Source organism: Tympanuchus pallidicinctus, unplaced genomic scaffold, assembly GCF_026119805.1.
Source record: "Tympanuchus pallidicinctus isolate F22 unplaced genomic scaffold, pur_lepc_1.0 scaffold21, whole genome shotgun sequence".
Lineage (NCBI taxonomy): Eukaryota > Metazoa > Chordata > Aves > Galliformes > Phasianidae > Tympanuchus > Tympanuchus pallidicinctus.
The window spans coordinates 4358135-4373272 of NW_026294733.1; the positions used below are offsets into that span (position 1 = coordinate 4358135).

Here is a 15138-nt window from a genome sequence, read left to right on the forward strand (position 1 = left end):
CCCTTTTCAAGTCGCCGGCTTCTCCCCATGTGCCTCTTGCACAGCATTTTTCAGCCTTCACCAGCATGAGAAGGCCTTGCAGGGACGCAGCCCTGATAATAATCATGAAAGCACCTCTTCTCCCTACAAACCCCAAACAATTAAATGCTTCCCATTTAAAGGCAGTTGCAAAACGCTCATGCTTGATCATGTTTTGATCAAAGCACGAAATGCTGTTATAAAGTAACACCTATGTGCATTAGTCAAAGGGAGCTCAAAAGTGCACTTCCCAAAGCCAACAGGCTGCTGGAATGAGCCGCAAGCCCCTCTGATGTCCCTCCTCACACAGCACCCATTGCATCAGAGCTGGACCCCATCCCACTGCCAGACGTGGGCTCCCTGCTGCCTGAGCACATCCGCAGCTCGGAGGCATCCCAAGGCGGCTGGAAACCAGCCCTGAAATGGCTGGAATTGATAAGTGCTCTATAAAATCACCTGGCACTCATGCTGGCAGCCAGAGAACGAGTAACACTGTTCTTCAGAAGATGCCAAAATTGCTAGAGCGTGAATTGTGTGTCGTGAGCATTTTTTCTGACAGCTCATGGTTTTACGATGCACTCACTGCACCCTGCCTTGCTCGGAAAGGGAATGGATCCTATGATCCCAGAGCACCCTGAAAAGGGGAGAGAAAAGGGAGAAAATCCCATCACTGCCCACAGCACTGCAGAGCAGAAGGCAGAGGGAATCGTGCTGCTCGCTGTCAGCTCTCTCCACCAAACAGTGACACGAGGGGGTGCTGTGATAGGCACAGCTTTGGTAAGGAGGAGAAACGTGAAAATAACCTTGGAGGGAGCAATCGATGCAATGTGGGCTGATGCAATGTGACTCTGTGTGGTTCAAAGGATGCTGTGAACAAGGAGGAGCTCAGAGGGAGGGAGTGGGATCTGGGATGGAGGAGGTGTGGAATTCCTTTGAGTCAAAAGGGGCAAAACTCATCCAAAAATTGTAAGTTTAACAAGGGGCAGAGGAGTCTGTGAAGGATGGCCGCAGGAGAGCATCTAACCTGAAGCAGTGGAGAGATGACAGAAAGAAGTACCATTTGTGAGGCAAGGAAATAAAAATCATTTAAAAAATGTTTCCTGCATGTACAATACAACTTGCTGGTTGGAAACATTGGTTGTTTCCTCTCCTGCTGCACCTTAAGCTTTCCTGTCTGTTTCCATCCAAGCTGCTCTGAGCTAACTCAGCCACTGGTTTTCCAGCACTGGAGATGAGAACTGCTAAGGGCAGGTGGTTAAACCCAGCAAAGGCAGTTAAACAGCAAAATTCTTCAGCAGAACAAATAGAAGGAGGACAAGGGCAGAAAGAGGGCCAGCGGGCACCAGGGCGAGGTAAAAATGAAGCAAACAAACAAACATGCACAAGGAATCCTCTCTTCCACTGTCAAAAGGGCATGGGGGCTTTGCAGCCATCCACACAGCACAGTGAGCTCAGGGAGAAGCTGCACGCTGAGTTTTCAAGGCAGCAGCGCATTGATAACAGGGAATTTCCATATGAGCTTGGCACAGCTTAAGGATTTGGGTTTTAAAATGATGTTCAGCAGTCAAACCCTACTGAACAATAAGCAAAACCTGCATAGCTCAGACCCAGTGAGCAAAGCTCCAGCCTGGGACAGGAGGGAAGACCCAGGCGAGCGGAGCTCAGGGTGTTGGGGGCAGCAGGGAGAGAGCTGGGAGATGGAGCGCCTGTGCTGCAGCGGAGCCATGGTCCTGCAGCGCGGCGTCACGTCCCACCGAGGAGACCCCTGCTCGGGGAGGTGTGAGTGGATTTCCTCAAGTGCATTCTGACAGCTGTGGGGAAGGCAGCAGCAGCAGCTGGAGACATTCCTGGCTGTGTCCCCTCCTCCCCCCATTTCCCCACCCTCAGCGGGACCCCCGGCCCAGTGCGCCCCGTGCAGCACCGGGGGCTGATGAAACATCTGATGTGCATTACAGCAGGGCGAGGGGAGCGGGCGGCCCTGTCCGTGCCAGCACAGCACTTCCCATCACCTGCTGTACATTTCCCTTCCAACGCCACCCCCCTCTCAGCCACCAAGAGCAAAAGGAGCAGAGAGAGCTGGGGATGCTGCGGGAGGGGGGAGGGGGGGGGTTGCTATGAGGGCGATGCCCCCTCCTCGTAGTTTGCACTTCTGGGGACATGAAAGGCAGAGTGCTCGAGTGCCACGTCCCACCACGTCCCCCCCAAGTGATGGCTTTGTCCCATTTGTCCCCTGCAGAGCTCACACAATCCCAAATCTTTGGAAAATAAAAATTAATTTTAAAAAAAAAGGGGGGGGGGGGGAGAGAAGGGAGGAAGGAAGGAAAAGGAAAAAGGGAGGGGAAGATTTCCAAGAAACTCTGTGCAACAGCTGCTTTGGACAAGGCGCAGGGGGTGGAAGGGGGGGTTGGGGGGGGGGGGGGGGCGAAAGAGATTTATTTTTTTTTTAACCAAGTCGTGCAACGAGAGCTGAGTGCCGCAGGACAGCGGAAGCGGCCCTCCCCCCCAGTCCCAGCGCCCAGCTCCGTCACCCCCCGCAGCCCAGCCCGGCTCGGCGCGGCTCGGAGCGGCGCGGGGGGGGCCGGGGGAGGCGGGAGGCTGCAACCTGCCGCCAGGGCAGGGCCGGCCCCCGGCGGGCGGTCGGAACGGGCGGCGGCTGCCATTGGCCGCGACGCGGAGCGACACCTGCTCGGCTCCCTCATGCGAGTGCCACCGGGGCTCGGCGGGGATATTTGAGGCACCCTCCGGCGCCGCCGCCGACACTCCGCGCCGAGCAGCGCCGGGCACATGCGGTACGCGGGGCCGCGGCGAGCAGCGCGCTGGGCCCGGGTGCGGCGGCAGCAGCAGCAGCCCGCGGGGGAGGAGGAGGACGAGGAGACGGCGAGGAGGAGGAGGGCGAAGCGCGACCATGTGCGCGGGGCTCCGCGGCGAGCTGCCGGCCCTGGCCCTGCTGCTGCTCCTCGCCCGGGCGGCGGCGGGCACTGAGGCCACGCGGCCGCCCGAGGGACAGCCCGAGCGCACCCCGCAGCAGAAGGGGCGGCTGTCCCTGCAGAACACAGGTACGGCTTTGGGGGCGGCGGGGGATCAGGGTTCTGACAGCTTGGAGCTGCCCGGCACGCGTGGCCCGGGGCGAGCGGAAAGTTTCCCGGCCCGGGGACGGAGGGAAGGATCCTGGCTGTGCCTCCCCCCGCCAGAGCCGCGCAGTGATGGAGGAGGGGGTGTGTGGGGGTCTCTCCTTCCCCCGGGCATTATCTGCCTCGAAAGAGCGTGCGCTCTGCTGGATCGCTTCCCAGCCGTGCACACAGAGCGCGGGATCTAGCGTTTCCCTTCCCCCCCTGCCTTCCCCCTCCTCTTCTTCCCCCCCCCCCCCCTTTTTTTTTTTTTTTTTAACACTCTCCGTGCTGCAAGACGTGTTTAAACACACACGAGCAGGAATGCACGAATGCCCATTAGGGACTGCCACATGTGAATCACGGCACTGTGCAGTTCTCAGCACGCTGGAGCCAGGACATGTGATCCGCCGAGGGTTTGCATCCGGATGCCAACACAAGCACTACAGCTGAGCTCCCGGCCCCAGAAAAGCCCGGCTCCGTGCTCCGCAGCTCCACAAAGAGCTCCATTTTTTTCCCCGGTGCGCGCTGTCGGGGCGGCCCTCCGCGGCGGACGACGCCGAGGTGAAGCCCGGAGCCGAGCCCTGGCCACCCCCCGTGCCCACCAGCAGCACTCCGGGGCAGGTGGGAAGGAGGAGTGCGAGCCGGTTCCGAGCCGGGGGTTCGAGTGAACCCCGTCGGGCTCCGCACTCGCATCTGCGCTGCGTGCGGGAGGCTGCACCGAGCCGGGAAGTTGCAGCGAGCGCTCGGCAGAGGGACCGCACGGCACAGGGGATGCCTGGAACACGCTGCGGTTCGGAGGGGATTAGGCAGGCTCCCAGGAGCGAGCTTTAATTAAAGGTACCACTAGGGCACGGAGCGCAGACATTCTTAGCATCCTCGGTCCCACTCTAAAAGCTACCCCTGTTTAACTTCATCCCCGAGCTTTTGCAGCAACCCCCTTCCCTCTGGCAGTGCTACCAACATCTTTTTTTTCTTTTTCTTTTTTTTTTTTTAAAGCTAAATTAGAATTTTAGGGTTTTTTTTTTCCCTGTTAGCCAGCATTCTTTTAATGCTATTACATAACATCTGACAAGGCAGAATAAACAAGTATGTAACTGCTAGGTCCAGTAGATCTACTTTACATGTTATAAATGCACATATAAAAATGTCTTTTCAATTGATTTTTGCCTAGGTGAGGACATAGTCTCAGCTTTATGCAACACTCAGTACAAAGGACTTTGTTTATCAGTGGGAGTTTTGCCATTAACTTCACAGACATCAGCCCAGGGGACACCCAGCAGCTGGTGAGAACGCTGTGCCGTAGCACAGGAACCACCTCCCAGTGCCAGCAGCAGCCCATTGGGCTGGGAGCAGCTTCTCAGTGTCCTCTCATTTTGGTGCTGAGATTTGATGGGGGCTCTGTACAGTCAGACAGCAAGAATCCCGCCTGTCCTCTGCTCCTGAGGAATGCAGAGCCTTAGTTCTCATGTGAAGTAGCCTGGCATAAGTGTAGTGGATTTGGCACTTGTTTCTTAGATATCACTTTCATAACATAATGCACCCGAGTTTTGGCCTAATTTCTGCAGAAAGTGGGCATGCTGTGGGTATGATAACTGTTGTCATATGTGCTTTTTCTTCCAAACTGATGATGTTAGCAAAATCTCTCTCTCCTTCCCCTCTACCTACCAGCAGCTCCTCAGAACAGTTCTTCAAGCTAACTGTAATCAATGCTCATTTTAGCTGAGATCCAGCACTGCCTGGTTAATGCCGGTGATGTGGGATGTGGAGTGTTTGAGTGCTTTGAGAACAATTCTTGTGAGATCCGAGGCTTACACGAGATCTGCATGACTTTCCTGCACAACGCTGGAAAATTCGATGCCCAGGTAAGGCAGCAAGATATCCTATGCTTGGTTCTCACATACACTTTGCACGTGTTTTTGCTCTGCAGCACATCTTAGGAGCAAGTTAAGGAGCAACCTGCTTTTGCACATGACCAGCCTCAGTAGGATTTTTTTCTATTGAAGGGTCCAGAATCAAAACCCAAGAGCAGTGTCCCAGCAGCCAGGCTGTCCCTTGCTCAGCTCCGTGGGAGGATGTTTTCCTGCTGTTCCCAGGATAACTAAATCAGAACAGCGACATAGATGAGCATGGTTTTCAGAAGCATTAAGCGGCTTAAGCTGCTACGTCATCTTTGTTTAAAGATGGTTCTGCAGTGCAGCTTGGGCTCCCAAGCTCATTTAGATGTATCAGAAAGCATTTCCCAACGTGTAGTTATTAAAGCATGGTTCTCCAGACTTGCACACAACCAGTACAGGCAGCCTCTTAAAGCTGCCGCATTCAAATCAGCCTTCAGTTCAAGCACTGACATTAAAATACATTACGCGGATGGTATGCGGTATTAAGTTTGTCTCCTTCATTTTCTCCCCAGACCGTTTATGCATCATTGAGACATCCTGTTATTATGTCTTGTAAACCTCCTCTCCCATTTCAGTGTGGAGGGGAGAGAGCATGACGGCGGGCCAGCGGCATCTGGCCTGAACACACAGCCTACAGAGAGCAGCAGCTCCACAGCACTGCTGAAAGCCTGGCATAGGGGAGCTTAGACTGACATTGCCACGGGTGTGCAGAGGGTCTGGCTAACTGCTTGCAGGGGCTTGTTTCTCCTAAAGCATGTGGGTATCTAAAAGCCTCCGAGTTCACAGTGCACTGAACAGCAGGGCTAGCACTAGCCATTCCCTGCTTTCTGAAATGCAAGAAATATCAGGTTGGGTTTGCATACCAATTTTCTCTAATCCTCATTTTCCCACTGTGCTGTGCATGTTTCACTGAAGGGAAGGGCAATTGGGGCAGGGGGAGCAGAAGGGATTGATAACCGGAGTAGTTCTTCAATCAGCAAAATACATTTCTGGGTTGAAACAACTTGGAAATGAAACCTGCTCACAGATTTGGGTGAATCTTAAGTTTGTATGAGTGGAACCGTGCTGGCGCACCCTTTGGATAAAGAGCAGTGAGAATCTCGTCTTCCAGAAGCATTTGTGTAAAAGATTCCGATGCAATTTAGAGATGTGGGAGGCTTCCACACATTCATTGCTCAGCAGAGTGGAGGGAGTGAGCGGAGCTGCCAGGCTGTGACACACGTGGTGTGGTGTCAGCAGCACAGAGGAAAGGCAGGGATGGTTTTGATTCCCCCTAAGCAGTTGAATAAGTGAATTGTGAGCAACCTCATAACGCCTGTGTGGAAGCCCAATGGGTTCAGCTCCTCTGGAAGAGCAAGGCAGGGTTACTCAATGTGATCTCTAAGGGCAAGGAAACAAAGAGAAAAGGGGAAATGCAGCCACTGAGTGATATCCCCAGCAGTGTAATAACCCCTGACATTGTCCTGCAGAGCAGCTAGCTGGGCATAAATCAGCTGCCGCGCTTAATGGGCAGAAACACCAACCTCCTCAATTTCTTTTCTTCTCAGGGAAAATCCTTCATTAAAGATGCTCTGAAGTGTAAGGCTCATGCCTTGAGGCATAAATTCAGCTGCATCAGCCGTAAGTGCCCAGCCATTAAAGAGATGGTGTTCCAGTTACAGCGGGAGTGCTACCTGAAGCATGACCTCTGCTCCGCTGCCAAGGAGAACGTCCAGGTCATTGTGGAGATGATTCACTTCAAAGACCTGCTGCAGCATGAGTAAGTGCCGCTGCGCAGCGCAGTCAGAGGCGTGGGAGCTCCTTCCAGGAGCACGGTGGTGCCAAGGGGCTGTGCATCTGCCCAAAAGCTGTTTTGCCTTCTTCTGTCCTTGTTTTCCCATGTACAGCACCAAGGGAATGCTTTCTTTGCACAGGCCAGGGAAGACTTGCTTGCTTGCTTGACAGGTAGCGCAGAAGGGGGAAGCAGATCTGAGCAGAGTTGTCAGCAGGATAATTTCTTCTGTAAATACATACTTCCAAATGTCTCCCAATTAATCGTTCTGGAAGGAGCTTCAATCCCCCACGTAATCTCCCATGCATCTTATCCCTTATTAATCCCAGATACCTTTTAATAAAACACAGAGGTCTGCAAAGTGAAGGCTCAAGTCAGATTTTGAGTGGCTCTCATGGGGAACGTGGCTACCTGCAAGCACTGGCAGCACAAACCCTGGCTCAAAGTGATCGAAGCTGCTCCATGGCAGTAACAAGCCAGGCACAAGCTTTTTTTTTTTACCAACTCTTTGTGCACAAATGCAAAATGCAGAGCCCATTTTCCTTGCAGGCAAACAGCTTACTCCCAAACAGGGAGGCAGAGCTGCAGTATGGCAGTGGCTGACCTCAGCACATCTGCCTCCTGCAACCATATGCTTTTCTATCCCCAGCACAGAAACCCCATATCCCAGTGATTGTGACATTAATTTTTCACAGAATCAAGCTTTTTGACTACCAGACTTCCATTTTCATTGGTGGTCTCCATAGGTGCAACTGCAAAGAGGAAGAGGGGCCCTTTGATGCTAGGTTACTCAAATGCAGAACTGTTTGCTGTGGTTTGTGCAGACTGAACGTGACAGCTTGAAAGCAAGGTCCTTTCTGTGGAATTCCTGAGGCTGGAGTAGCAGCATGACTGGGGATCAGGGGGTTCTGCTGCACCCTGCGCACCAGCACTGCACTGTGGGCATCCTGAGCCTGCACTGGGTGGCTGTAAGCTGGATGATGGGTACCCATCACTTACAGATGAGAAACACGAGGGCCAAATGCTGTAGAAAGAGGAGCTGAGGTACTCTTATTTTACAAGCAGGCTAAAGCAGGAATGGCCAAAGGCAGCTGCTTATTCCTAGGGAGTTGAACCGGGGGTTCTCAGTTTGAGAAGACACAGCTCGTTCAATTGAGCACCTATAATTTGCATCATCTCATTTAGAGCCTCTTAAACTTCATTTTCAGCATCTCACAGTGTCTGAGCTCAGCTTTTTTACGTGGGGCTCCCCAAATAGAAGGCAGCCAGCCTCCTTCCCCACCCCTAAATTTAGAGGCCATTGCTGAAATTCTTGACCTAAGTAATTTGTTCAAGATCAATAGGCAAGTGTGGCGGGGCTGGAAATAAAATCACGTCTGCTGACTTGCAGCCTTGTGCTCAGTTCAGGTACTATGGTCAGGCCAGCTGAAATGCAGAAAGTAAAACAGTAAAGGAGAAATGGGCTAGTATTAATCCGCAGGGCTCTGGCAGGCTTTGAATACCTGAAATATTTGGCAGCCGAGCCACTTTTTAGTCATACCAGCAGCCTTTTTCTTCCAAAGATCTTGTGTAAAGGGTTATGCCCAATTTTAATATTTTTTTCTTTTTTTTTTCCCTTCATATGCTCAATTGTTTTCCATCTTCTATTTTATGTTTAACACAAAACCAAAGAGTTCAGAAGCCAGACTTGTTCTGTTTAATTCTGGCTCTCATGATGCACATTCAGGCAGCGGAGTCTCTTCCTGAAGAGTCAGCTGCTGTGGGGATGTGGGTCAGACCCATTTGCTATGGTGGAAGTGGTGACAGGCCCTGGCAGACTTTTTGCTGTTACATTCCAAATAGCTTTTTTTTTTTTTCATGACAGAAACAATCCAAACATGGGAAATATTTTGAGATAGGGGAATGGAGAGCTTTCCAAGATTAGTCATTCACGATGAGCTTAAGCAGTTGGGCAGAGTAAAATCAGGGTAGTGTCTGACGCTGATCATAATCTGTTGGTTTTTCTCATCTCCCCTGACTCATTTCCTGGGAAGAGGTGGTCATACAGGGCTTCTCACAGTCACAGGGCTGGTGGAAGGTGCCCTACCAGCATCCCATGCATGCCACCACAGCCGCCTGTCCTGCTGAGCGCAGGCAACTCTTGATCTGCTGTTGGGATGGTTCCTTCCAACAAGGCTGAGGCACGTCCTTAGGGCCGGCTTGCGTTGCCTGCAAACAGCTGAGCGGTTGTGTCAATAGACAACATCAATATTGACCCACAAAACCTGCGACCGCAACTATTTTAAAATTGCTGCACTCTGTGACCCCTGGCGGAGGAAGCGAGCGCCTGTGCTCAGAGGGCGCGTTGTGCGTGGCCATGGGTGGGAGCAGAACGGGATTTGGCCTTGGCTTGTTTGGAGTCCTTGTTTGGCTGGGACAAGGGACACACTGAAAGCTGTGCTTAACTCTGTAAGGAAATGAAGAAAACATTCGGTGCCACCAGAGTGGGTTTCCACGTGCCTTACTGATAAAGGGATCGTGAGTGCAGATTGGATCCTGCTGCTGGCACAAGTTGGCACCTCTGCGTCAGGGGTCTGAAGATGGTGAGAAAAGACAGAGAACCTCTGCTTGAATGTCCCTCAAAGGAGGGAATGCCTGCCTGTTGCAGACTGATGGTCAGGGTGTGCTCTGCGTTGGCTATTCACCGGCACACAGCAAGCTGGTGTATCAGGGCTGGCTTTCTTTGTTGTGTCTCCTGGCTGTTAGAGACAAAGGAGCATAGAAATAGATAACCAGAGATGGTGGGAAATAGCAGTTCTTCTATTTGACAGTGCTTTTGCCAAGTGTGTAGAATCTTTAAAGGCCATTTAGTCCAATTCCCCTGCAATGAACAGGGACATCTATAGCTCCACCAGTGTTCAGAGCCCCATCCAGCCTGACCTTGAAAGGCTGTAGACTTCTCATCTTTCTCTGGTGGAAGTAAGAGCATCTCCAGAGCACCTCCACTGCAGGGACAACTAAGGCAGACTCAGCACTAGAGTGAGGCTTGGCTCCACAGAATGCTATTGAGTGTATTTCTTGCTGTGAGATGGGCAGTTAGAACACAGTTCACTGCACAATAAACATATGGTGCAGAACTAGCCCACAAGGGAGGAGATTTATGCCCCCCTGGCTGCCAAGTAAGCAGGTGGCAGGAGATGAACTGATCAGTATTGAGGGCGAGGGGAGGGGAAGGCACGGAGGCCATTTCCCCAGTTTACTGATAGATAAACCCTTCTGACTCTCATTGTTTCCTTTACCTCCAGGCCATATGTTGACCTAGTGAACATCCTGCTCACCTGTGGCGAGGAGGTGAAAAAAGCAATAACAAGAAGCGTCCAGGCCCAATGCGAACAGAACTGGGGAAGTCTCTGCTCTATCCTGAGCTTCTGCACCTCCTCCATGCACGGCGATGCCATTCTGGGCCCCGAAAAGAAGACAGGCGAAGCCAGCAAAGCCACTGCTGGCCGTGGGGATGTGCTGGTCCCTGCCGAGCCTGAGCACAGGGAGAGCTCACGAGCAGCCAAGGGAGAGAGAGGTACCAAGGGCCACCTGAACGCCCATGCCCGGGTGAAGGCTGGGGCCCATGGTCCCAAAGGAGCGCATGGGATCATGGACCGGACGGACGAACTGTCCGACTTCTCGGACATCCGGAGGTGAGAAAAGGCACCAAACCCCCATTACCCATATCCTCCTCCTCTGCTGGAACCTTCCTCCGTTGAGTCCATCTTCCCGTCTATGGACATTCCAAAGCATTTCCCATTCAGAGGTCAAGCACAGGGCATTGCAAAATATATGGACCTCAGCAACCGTGTATATAGTAGCAAAGGGAGAGCAGTGGCAGTGGGTTATTGATCCAGCAAACTCAACACTTGAGCAGCCGCCAAACGTGGCAAAACGTCTCCAACTAAATTCTTTTTTCCCCTTTTTTTGGAAGGTAGGGATCATTGCGCGTTTGTTTGTTTGTTTTCTTCGTCCCCTCTTGGGGAGAAGGTTACGGGAGGGCTCAGGCAGATGGCACGCAGCCGCTCATGGCTTAGCACCTCCAAGGGCTCCAGGCGCAGCCTTGTAGCAGATGGCTGAATTCCAGAGGGGTTTGGTTTCTTCGTGTGGCTGAGCAGGCAGGAGCTCAAGGTTGCCTGTGACACTCAGCAGTGAAATAGCCATCCTGCCTCTGGCGCAGGGACTGTGCGGTCTGGAGCTCTGTACTGTCTGCTGAGTGACTCCTGAGCCATTGTCCCCATCGGGCAGCGCTGCCAACTTTAAGTACCCCCTATTTGTTTTTTAACCACTGCATAACTTGACACTTGCTTATCCAGTCACTTACCGAAGGCAGTCAGCTTCCAGACGGAGCGGTCTGGTTGTCACTCACCTACTCCACCTAGGGCCCCCAAGAACTCCTTCACAAGCCTCTAAATCCCCCCACTCAGATACAGCTCCTCCGTCCTATGCGCAACCCAAGTGTGAGAGGATGGGCGCAGGCTCAGACATTGGAGGACCCCATGTACAGTGTTCTTTGCAGGGCTGTGTCAGAAGCCCTTGGAACCTTTCTCCTTAGCTAACATGGTGTGGTTTGTTGGGACATGGAGCCCACTGTAACCCACCTGTCAGCCGTGGTTTATCAAAATGCCAAAGACAGGGAGAGAGGACTGACTTCATTAATTGTTGTGATTTATTGGAGATCAAGAGTGCCAAGAATTTGTTGTCTTTAAGCAGTTGTAAGTGTGAGTGAGATGTTTGGAGCATCTCTCCTACTCCCTATGCAATTATAGTTCTCAGGTTGCAGACCTGCAATCCTTTATCCCTAGATATCATACTGGAAAGGGAGGGGACAGCACCCATGGGGACACAAGAGTGAATACTTCAGCTTCCTCTGGAGGCAGAGTGAATTTTCTTAGAAAGTGGGAATCGCACCAAGGATTTGAGCCTAGTTATTTAGAAAGTTTGGGAGGAGAGCTGTGGGGGCAGGAAGGCAGTTGAGTAGGGACAGAACGTACCCAGCGAACCAATGTACGTTTGTCGCATGGTGGGAAGAAGCTGTATAAACAGTAGAGGGTGTTGGAATTTGGCTACGATTTCCAACTCAGATTTTAGCTACTGCTAAGTGAGCACAGCTCCTAATAGCTATATTCAGGGTTTAATGCATGTATCCACCTGCAGAATTTATAGGCAGTACTTTTAATAGAAGCCATGTAGGAAGCAAGAGAGAACCGCTAAGTTGAAGAGATGTCTCTGTGATCACCAGGCCTTGTTCAAAATGACCTTGATCCCAATGGTTCTAGCCGTGTTCAGTGACAAAGTTTTCTTCAACTTAATTGGGAAGATGTGGGTTCGGACCCAAAGCAGTGACAAAGGCTGCCCTGACCCAAGGAGCAGAGCTCCTTCCAGTGAGTGTCCTCTCCCCGTTGGTGGCATTTGGCCACCAGGTAGAACAAGCTCGAACCAAAAAGACAATTCAGGCATTTTAGCACAAAAAAAAAAGAAGAAAAAAAAAAAAGAAAAGCCACAAAACAACCAACAAATCACTACCGACATCATGTTCACACATCAGAGTAACACAGGACATCTCTTTCGTTGGAGGTCCGATTCATCTATGGGAGCCAAACATACAGATCTATACATCCTTGAATGTCTCCATCAACATATCACCTCAGCATGCATACAGTTTTATTTGTATTCATTTGTTGTTCTGAGTGGGGAAAATTGTATATTCCCCTTTGTCAATGGAAATCTCTTTGGGGCGGGTGGGCAAGCAGTGGGTGGGAGGGATTTTTGTATAAGGCATAACTTTTTTTTTTTCCTCTGTGTGTGAAGATTTTATGTGTTCATCTACTGATTCCACATATGCTATTATTGTAAATATTTAACATTTCTATTTATTATAGTGTCTCCATTTAAAAAAAAGAACACTGCTGGCTATGATAATTTAAACGTACGTCATGACCTGTGTTGTATATATTCATGCCACTAGTATGGTTTTTTTTTTTATGTTTAAAGCTACTTAAATATAGTTTTATACAGTTCCATAATGTTATTGACAGCATAAATCATTTATTTATTGTTAAACCTTCGTTCATGTCTAACAAATAGGGTGCATTTTACCTGAGAGTATTTTATTGTGACATCTACATAGCCTTAATTCTTTATAAAGTGGAAAAAAAGAAAAAAAAATCCATTTAGATACTGTATGATGCTTTAATTAACATTCCTTATGAACTCGCAGTTCATGGAGGAGGTTTAGCTTCAAAGCCAAGGTATGAATGTTTCCTTTACGCTTTGCATCTGGAATGAGCCTTGTTCTGGAATGAGAATACTGGGAGAAGCAAAATGCCTGCTGGAAAAAGATACCAATAAACCCTGGAAAATGCTGTCCTAACTTAAAGTGCTGAACTAAAAGGAAAAAAAAAAAAAAAAAAAAAGACAAACTGTCCTTAAATCCAAATCTCTGGGAGAAAAAACATACTAGTTTTATCTCATGTAGAATTCGCAGCCAAATAAGCTTGTAAAAAAAAAAGAGAAAAAAAAAAAAAAAAAAAAGCATATGGCTTTAGACACAAAGCTCTGTACCTTTCACACTATTATTTTCCTTAAACACTAATAAATGTTTTGAATAAGTCTGGGGCTGGTTTTTGTTTAAGCTGGGATTTCAACCACTGCAATAAGGGGAAGAACGGCCCTTGGAAGCTGGGGCAGAGGTGGCTGTTCCCAGGCAGGGGCAGCTGAGCCCTCCCTACAGCTGCCGTCCCCACTGTGTGCCAGGGGCAGGGACCTCATCGTTGGCATGTGGTTCCCCTGAGATGCAGACCTTGCTTGCCGGCGAGCCAGGAGCTGAGAGCTTGGGCTGGGAGCAGAGATGGGAATGTGGATAGAGGTGCCTATGGAGTTCCTTTTGCCCACTGCCCAAAATGCCCCAGGGAGGTCGCCCAACCCAGCTCTGCGTGCAGCTCAGCATCCAAACTCTGCTTGGTTGGGGAAGGGGACCCGAGGTGGCAGTAGCACCAAGCAGGGGACAGAGCCATGAGCACTGAATTTCAGCCAGATCCATTAACAAGCACGATGTTACCATAAAGACAGAGTATGCATTTGGCATCAGCTACTAACCATCAGAAATGGGTGAGGATCAGGCAGTGTCCCCATACAGGCAATGGGATACAGATGATGGAATTGGATGATCTCTTCCAACCCACGCCATTCTATGATCTGTGTAACAATATCTGTAATTTTCAGCTCATTGTGTTACCATCCCAGGAATTAACAGTATCAAAATCTTAAATGATTAGCAGAATTCAGCAAAGGAGAAAAGCAAAACCCTGCAGAAACAGCAGTTTGTGTTGTTTTCAAAGTCATTTTCATACAGCATTGCAGTGTAGGCAGCAAGAGGATAGGGAGATTATGAGAAAGCACCTCAAGAACATAACACAGGGATATATTTTTTTAAGGCTGCTTGCATGAAAAAGCACATTTTTAACACTCCTTCTGTGGGGTTTAAAAATAACTGATCACGCTGCAGCCTTTGGATGAGATGGGCTTCGCATGCCTGAATGGGATCTGCAGCAGCTGAGGACCTGGAGCATTTCTTTGCCTTTGGGTGCAAAAGCTGTCTGCAACGGCCATCAAATAGATCAGTGAGAGCACATCATTCAAGGGAGGGTGTGACAGAGCTCACTGGGATGGGACAGACCACAAAGCAGCTGGAGCTGCTGCTGGACTACTCGTCACATTATGAATGCCACTGCACCTCCTGCAGGAGCTCGTCCATACCCTCATGGCGTTGCAGCCGAGGTAAACTCACTGTGCCCTCCCTGCAATTTCAGCCAGAAAAGTAATTTTTTACCTCCTCACGTGTGAAGTGGTGAGGCTGCACTCTGCTGCAGGGAGCGGTTGTGCAGTAGTGATGGAGAAATGGCCCTTACCTTCCCCTCGGGTATCACATCTCACAGAATGGCACAGTGACAGAGTGCTGATATGAGCACTGAGCACAGACATGCTAACATGGACTGCACAGCAGGAATGCTGCATTGCACATCCCTGAGAAGCGTATTACTTCAAATCCATTTAATACCAGCACACAAATCTGCTCCACGACTGGAGTGATGTTAGCTCAATTCAGACTGAGTCACTTCACAAGTGGAGTAAGATAACCCAAATTAAGGCCATTCCAATTACACAAGCATGTCCATACAAAAGTCCCACCCGACCAAACAAACCCCACCGAAACTCAAGCATTTGGTCCATTTGGATTTCTTCTTCTATGGGCTCCCTGTCTCACCTCCCTAAAGAACAAAATTAATTCCAGATTCTGCCTTGCTCCCGCATGCCAAAACAT

The 15138-nt window shown here is 50.3% G+C and overlaps 2 protein-coding genes across 2 annotated transcripts in view; one reads left to right on the forward strand and one right to left on the reverse strand.

Moving 5' to 3' along the window:
* Positions 1–15138, reverse strand: part of SH3PXD2B (SH3 and PX domains 2B) — a 516634-nt gene that overhangs the window by 129441 nt on the left and 372055 nt on the right. The window lies entirely within an intron of this gene.
* Positions 2758–13283, forward strand: STC2 (stanniocalcin 2). Its single transcript, XM_052685105.1, has 4 exons — positions 2758–3074; positions 4848–4990; positions 6571–6782; positions 10079–13283. The coding sequence occupies exons 1-4, from the start codon at positions 2924–2926 to the stop codon at positions 10470–10472; spliced, it is 900 nt and encodes a 299-aa protein (XP_052541065.1). The 5' UTR covers positions 2758–2923; the 3' UTR covers positions 10473–13283.